This window comes from Lampetra fluviatilis, chromosome 6 (genome assembly GCF_964198595.1).
Source record: "Lampetra fluviatilis chromosome 6, kcLamFluv1.1, whole genome shotgun sequence".
Lineage (NCBI taxonomy): Eukaryota > Metazoa > Chordata > Hyperoartia > Petromyzontiformes > Petromyzontidae > Lampetra > Lampetra fluviatilis.
The window spans coordinates 1789040-1796442 of NC_136280.1; the positions used below are offsets into that span (position 1 = coordinate 1789040).

At 46.8% G+C, this 7403-nt stretch overlaps 1 protein-coding gene across 1 annotated transcript; it reads right to left on the bottom strand.

Moving 5' to 3' along the window:
• Positions 1–441: 441 nt before the first annotated feature.
• On the bottom strand, positions 442–3393 carry LOC144933016 (formyl peptide receptor-related sequence 4-like). The gene is made up of 2 exons (XM_078857444.1): positions 3313–3393; positions 442–1709 (listed from the first exon to the last, which is right to left on the bottom strand). The coding sequence occupies exon 2, from the start codon at positions 1678–1680 to the stop codon at positions 442–444; it is 1239 nt and encodes a 412-aa protein (XP_078713570.1). The 5' UTR covers positions 1681–1709; positions 3313–3393.
• Between the last annotated feature and the right edge of the window lie 4010 nt (positions 3394–7403).

Here is a 7403-nt window from a genome sequence, read left to right on the forward strand (position 1 = left end):
TGGACATTTGGACCAGGTTTGTTCATATCTCTAAAAATTCGTAAGTCGAATGTTCGTAAGTAGAAGAGTTTCTCGATACCTCAAACCATAACCCTAAACCGTAACTTTGTTTTTTAACATCACCACCATCATGGCCGCCACCACCACCTCAATAATCCTCAATCATGGTGTGTGCCATCATCATTGTCACTATCACCACTACCACCGTCATCATCATTATCACGACCATCGTCATTTTTATCAACGTCACTATCACCATGACCACCGTAATCATCATCATCACTACCATCATCATCAATCATCATCACCACTAATTGCAGCAGCAATCCTTCATATCATTCAGTAGAAGCGAGCTTGTCAAACAAACAACACCCAGGGGTGTCGATTTGATATGAAAACAAATGGAATTTTCGTGGCGCAGATCCCTCAAGGTGGCCACCCCTAAACCCGTTCCTCCTGCACCAAGGCAACCCGCGTCCCGTCAACGCGGCCGCCCTCCGCATTACCATTGGAGTCACTGCTGATGTTGGTGCTGATCACGTCGGTGCTGACGATGGCGATGTCGGCGAGGTCCCGCGACTGCGCCGTGTGTCCGCTCCTGCTGTCCTGCCCCGAATCCAACGGCTCGTGGTCTCGGAACGCGTTCTCGATGGCGGCGACGAGCGAGCGCCTGAACCGGGCTTTGAGATCCGAGCCGCTGAACACGTAGAGGATCGGGTTGATGCAGCTGTTGATGAACGCGAATCCCCAGATCACGGGGTCTGCCCATTCTGCCGCCGCCAACAAGCTGTCGTCGTCCTGAACGTAGGAGGCGGCCTCCAGCAGTCCGATGGCGTGGTACGGCGCCCAGCAGACGGAGAACGCCACGACCACGGCCACGATGATTCTGAGCGAGTTGCCGCGACGCGCCTTGTCTACGCGCCGCAGCCTCGCCCCGATGCGACAGTAGCAGAAGATCATGACGGCGTACGGAACGGCGAAGCTCGCCACGAAGGAAATCCCGATGGCGGTCAGCATGTGCCGTGTGTGCTCGTGGACATCGTCGCTGTAGCCGCTGTAGCAGTAGACGAGGCCTTCGTCCGACGCGTCCAGGTTGGAGAAGATGAGAGGCGGCAGGCTCAGCAGCAGGGCGAGGAGCCACACGGCTAGGCAGAGCCACCGGGCCACGCGCAGGCGACGCAGGGGCAGCGAGGACACGGGGTGCAGCAGAGCGGCGTAGCGGTCGAGGCTGATGAGCGTCAAGAAGTAGACGCTGGCGTTCTTGTTCACGGCAAGGGTGAACCACACGAGTTTGCACGCGGCCGCCCCAAGCACCCACTGCGCTTCCATGTAGACGGTGACAATGACCAGGGGGATCTGCAGCACCAAGATGAAGTCGGCGATGGACAGGTGCAGGAAGAAGAGGGTCACCACCGTGCGCTTCATCTTGAAGCCCAGGATCCAGATGACCAAGAAGTTGCCGACGCTGCCCAGGACGAAGACGATGGTCAAGATGGTTATGGCCGCGTACTTTAAGGTGGCAGTGCTGGTGGAGGTTTCCGGCGTCTTGTCCGTGCTTTTGGAGAGCCAGGTCACGATGGTTTGGGAGGTGTTCCAGGCGACGTAGTTCCAGACAGTGGTCGTGTTGAACTGCAGTGTCCGGGAGAAAGAGGGGCTCGGGAGATGGGTGGTTGTGGCCATCCTGATGGGATGAGCGATTGTGCGGTGCTCTGCAGGAAAACATTAACAACATCATCATGAATAATAGCAATCACCAGACAGATGTAGCACTTTGAGTCAGAGCATTCTCATCATTAGTATCTTCTTCATCTCAATGTACCCGTACAGCCCTTTTGTCAAACCACGGCTGAATGCGGGGACCTGTCCATGTGCTTGCTGGTCGTGGCAGCTCTTGCCACCATACTTCACCAAGCTGGCCAATGTGGGTTGGTGACTACGGTGAGCATAGATGTGGAAGCTTAGAAATGGAGCACTGTGTACAAACTATGGACTGGGCTACGTTGCATTGCCCTCCGTTGCCCGCCGGATGATATTTTTTTTTAACTGCGGTGCGCGTAACCTCGCGGGGTACGCGAGCTCTCGTCGCGGTGATACAGCGAGGAAAAAAAATCGTGTAATGGTGGAACAAAAATATATTTGTTATTGTGCTTTGTGCCTTTTAAAGTTCACATACTACGATCATTGGGTCTGCTCCGCCATTTTGTTCAAACACCAAGACGAGCTCTTAATGTGTACTTTTGCAACTTGAATGTATGTACTTTATCTTTATTTAACGGGCGCCACTATGGAATGATGTTATCTTGGCAAGATGCCTGGTATGCAGAAGGTCGTCGGTTTGATCCTGACGATGACGCCTGGTGTACATTTGGAGTTTGCATGTTCTCTTTTTCCCCGTGGTTGCGTGGATTTTTTTCTCTCCGGGCCCTCCAATTTCTCCCTCCACGTTTAGAATGAACATGGGTTCAGATTATTTGGCTGCTATAAATTTCCACATAAGGTAGCTACTGAAAAAGAGCGATATAGCTCAGTGGGGCTCACGTCGTAAAATCAAAACGTACAAATAAACTCAGGTTGCTGATAGGTTATATAGCACGATGTGCTAACCGCTGCACCACCGCTCCCACCTCCCATGGTATTCTCACGCGTATTCCCGTAAAATAGTGCACATATGATGGCAAACTAATAGCTACAGGGTGCTTAAAAATGTGTTAACACTTATATGGGACTATCATTTATAATGGGAAAAGAACGGATAATACACTGTAACATGATAACAAATGTAATGTTAATAGCTTCAAAAAGTCAAAAAGTCTCCAATTGTTCGCCATCATTGTCAACAGATGCCTGGAATTTTCTCCAGGTGGTCTCCAGAGCCCAGAGGCACATTACTTGCGGTATTGTTGCAAATTCTCAGAAGTGTTGACATTCTTTTTAAGCACACTGTATTATGAGTCAAGAATAAGATGCATCCTTGAATAGACCACAGTAGATTCCTACGGTCACGATACGTGCATTGCAGAGAAATGTTTGCGCACTGCGCCACCAATCAAGCCGCCTGTGTTGTATTCCGGGCCACGGCTGCAATACGTGGCATCTGAACCTGTCCTGGCCTCCAACACCCCCCCCCCCCTTAATTTTCACTAAGCCACACTGACCAGTGCGGTGAAGTATAGGTCAACCAATCTCTGTGACCGACAAGGCATGTCAAGACCACCATCTACAGCAGTGGATTGACAGAACATGTGTTAATGATTACTGATGTTGTTATTATGATGATGCTGCATGTGTATATGCTACTCGACTGAAACTTACCAGTCCGTGAATCCTCTCGCTTCTTCTCTCTCTGTCTCTGTCGGGCACTCACTCCGTCTCGACCCAGATCGCTCCCACTTCTTCTCTTCTCCGTCACGAGGTTCCCCCTTTCCTCTCTTCCACTTCCCGTGTTTCCGTCACCAAACCCCAACATCACAGTCACCCCCATCCACCCACCCCCGCCTCTGCCTCTGTTACCGCAACGGATGCCTGCAACCACTCGGCTGGTTTGACAAATCCTCAGATGATGTTACAATTGTAGTCGTGCGTATGATTATGACGGGATAAGCAATGTGTTCACAAGCTAATTGCCAATGTTGAGGTCTGCCAGTCACGACGAGAGAGACAGTGCAGTTAGAAATCAATTAGATAATAAAAGCACGCTTTTCAATGCACACCCTTTTATTTGCACTCAAAAGTAGAAAACTATTTTTTTTGGCCAGAATTAATCAAATTTGATGTGCTGAATAAAAGTGGGTGGCTTGCATAAAGAAAAGTCACGTAGTTATAAAATAAAATAAATCACGACGTTTCGATCGAAACGTCGTGATTTGTTTGATTTTATACCTATGTAACTTTACCCAAAAAAAACCAAGCAGTATAGATTTCTGCAGTCCCGAAAGCTTCAAATCAAGATTTATATCGAGAGGAAACACCTCCTTTTATTCAGCACATTACATTTGTACCAATTCTGGGGTGAAAATAAAAGTCTGTGTATGTACATTTTGATCCTAAGGCGGAGGACAGGGCAGCATGGAGGAGGTTGGCAAGGACAGTGGACCCCCCGTGAGTGGGACAGACGCGTGGAAGAAGAAGATCTCAATCCAGACAAGAACAATAGTTCACTATTGTCTGGATAATTATAATATATTTTAAATAGTGCAATAAAAAAAATTAAGTAAAAAACACGAAAAGGCCCAGGACTGGCAGGACATGGACCAGTTCTTTAAATGAAATCTTGAATTGGCACGCGAGACGATGAGTCTGTGTACAACATTTCAGCTCGTTAGGCACCGCAGATCCGAAGATATTAAGCGTCAATGCTTTGAAAGAATATAAACAGACCACAGGGGAAGTTAAATAAAAGTGTGTATATAATAATAACAACATTGCTCCTGTTTACGACATGAGAAATAAGGGCGATGTTTTTGAAGTTGCAAAGTAAAGTTAGATGCACCTAAAAATGTTTTAAAGGATCGCAGCGGGAAACGAGTTATTACCGTCAGATAAGTATCATATCATTAAGTTAATTACTCAACTGCACTACATATACTGACGATCGTTAAAGTAAATAGCCTTGCGCAGGGCACGCCGTGGATAGAAGGGATAGAGGCCGATGGTCGAGCGACGGAGTGGTGGAACAAAGAGAGAGAGGCTGAGCGATGAGCCCCAAGTTCTCCAACTCCACGTGTCAAGCTCTGTCTTCCTGTTCTTCATCCTTGTGTCACAGCAGTGATTATTCGGGCATTAATATATAGAGAGTCTCTTCGATAACGAGGAAGTTGCGTTCCTGAAGAACACCGCTTTATGGGAAAAATCGCGCTAACACATTCTTGCGGAGGGAGCTGGTAGGAACGTTGGGTTGCTCGGTCAATGGCCAGGGTCAACGGCGGCGTGGTGTATTCCGCAAATATGCCCGACTGTGAGGGCAGGCACAAGCCGGCGTGAGTAGGTTAAACGTTGAGTTTATAAGGGCACCACCAAGGCAAACAAACGAGACGGAACAATACAAAGGAGACAGACAATACGAACAAGTTGGACAATACACACGAGGGATAACAATATAAACGAGGAAGAACAATACAAAGGAGACAGAACAATACAAATGAGACAGAACAATACAAATGAGACAGACACTACAAATGAGGCGGAACAATACGAACAAGTTAGACAATACAGACGAGACAGAACAATATAAACGAGACAGAACAATACAAACGAGGCAGAACAATACGAACAAGTTAGACAATACAAACTATTCATTGAAAAATGTTGGACGGGTTAGATTGCCTAAATATAAATGTGTCGTGAACCCACCGCCACCCGTCACGTGAACTAAACGTGCCAATCAGCTATTACGTCAGCACCTCGGTGTGATGGCGATGGGAACGTGAGAGAGGTCATAATGGGCAGCTTCGCACGCACAAAAGCTGGAACTTGTCAACAAACTCTGATTCAAATCCGCCAACTTCCCTTTTGTGATTTCCACTCCGTGCCGCTCGGGAAACACAAGACTGTAGTTTCGCAATTAGTATCTTGAATGTGTTTTTTTGGGGGGGGGGCAGGGTGGATTTTGGTAAATAAATTACGCGGCTTTCAGAGCGATGCCAATTCCGCAACGAGTTGGAGATCCCGCGTTGGTGCACTGCGTGGAATGCTTAATAACAGTGGGAGAAGAAGAACATCTTCATATTATCATACACGGGCTCATAGTGATTCGTTTGTTATATCTCGGATCGCGTGAAGGCGTTTAGGTCATATCGAGATCTGCGGAGCCTCCACCGCCCGTGTTGGAGTGGGAATTGCCGATGGAATTATTTTTTTTCAGCAAAACCGGTTATATCGCGTTAACACGTCGTAGGCTTTCGCGACCAGTATCATCCGTAATACAGTTTTTTTTTGGGTTAGATCGCGTAAATATAAATGTGTTGTTAAACTCGCCACCACCCGACACAGCCAATAAGTAAGATTGCAAATGTTGTGGATTTGCGCTCCAACACGCCGGTGTGCTGCACTAGTAACGAATTGGCACGTTCTGTTTACGTGACAACCCTTACTCTGTCTTGGAAATACTATATCGCTAGTGGGTACACTATGAATGTTGGGTAACTTGTCATGATGTATGTATGTTGAACTTATTTAGCACCGTAGGATATTATGCATTATTCCATGGCTGTCGAGTACACTTATTTTTGAGCGGCCTGTGATGTTTTGGTACGCCCTATGCATCCAGGGTACCCTGCTTGTGAAACACCCTGTCTCCCGGGGTACGTTGTGATTTCTGGGTACCCTGTGTATCTAGCGAACTCTTGTTTATAAAATACGACGTGTTTTTAAATAACGATGGGTTTTTTTGTACACGATAGGTGTTTTGTGTACACTATGTTTTTTGGGTACATGGTGGTTTTTTGAATACACGATGGGGTTTTTAGGGTACACGATTGGATTTTTTTGGGTACACGATGGGTTTTTTGGGGTACACGATGGATTTATTTGGGTACACGATGGGTTTTTTGGGGTACACGATTGGATTTTTTTGGGTACACGATGGGTTTTTTGGGGTACACGATTGGATTTTTTTGGGTACACGATGGGTTTTTTGGGGTACACGATGGATTTATTTGGGTACACGATGGGTTTTTTGGGGTACACGATGGATTTATTTGGGTACACGATGGGTTTTTTGGGGTACACGATTGGATTTTTTTGGGTACACGATGGGTTTTTTGGGGTACACGATGGATTTATTTGGGTACACGATGGGTTTTTTGGGGTACACGATGGATTTATTTGGGTACACGATTGGATTTTTTTGGGTACACGATGGGTTTTTTGGGGTACACGATTGGATTTTTTTGGGTACACGATGGGTTTTTTGGGGTACACGATGGATTTATTTGGGTACACGATGGGTTTTTTGGGGTACACGATTGGATTTTTTTGGGTACACGATGGGTTTTTTAGGGTACACGATGGGTTTTTTTGGGGGTACACGATTGTTTTTTTGGGGTACACGATGTGGTTTTTTAGGGTACACGATTGTTTTTTTGGGGTACACGATGTGGTTTTTTGGGGTACACGATTGTTTTTTGGGTACACGATGGGTTTTTTTGGGGTACACGATTGTTTTTTTGGGGTACACGATGGTTTTTTTGGGGTACACGATGTGGTTTTTTGGGGTACACGATTGTTTTTTGGGTACACGATGTGGTTTTTTGGGGTACACGATTGTTTTTTTGGGGTACACGACGGGTTTTTTTGGGGTACACGATGGTTTTTTTGGGGTACACGATGGGGTTTTTGGGGGGTACATGATTGTTTTTTTGGGGGTAAACGATAGTTTTTTTGGGTACACGATTGTTTTTTTGGGG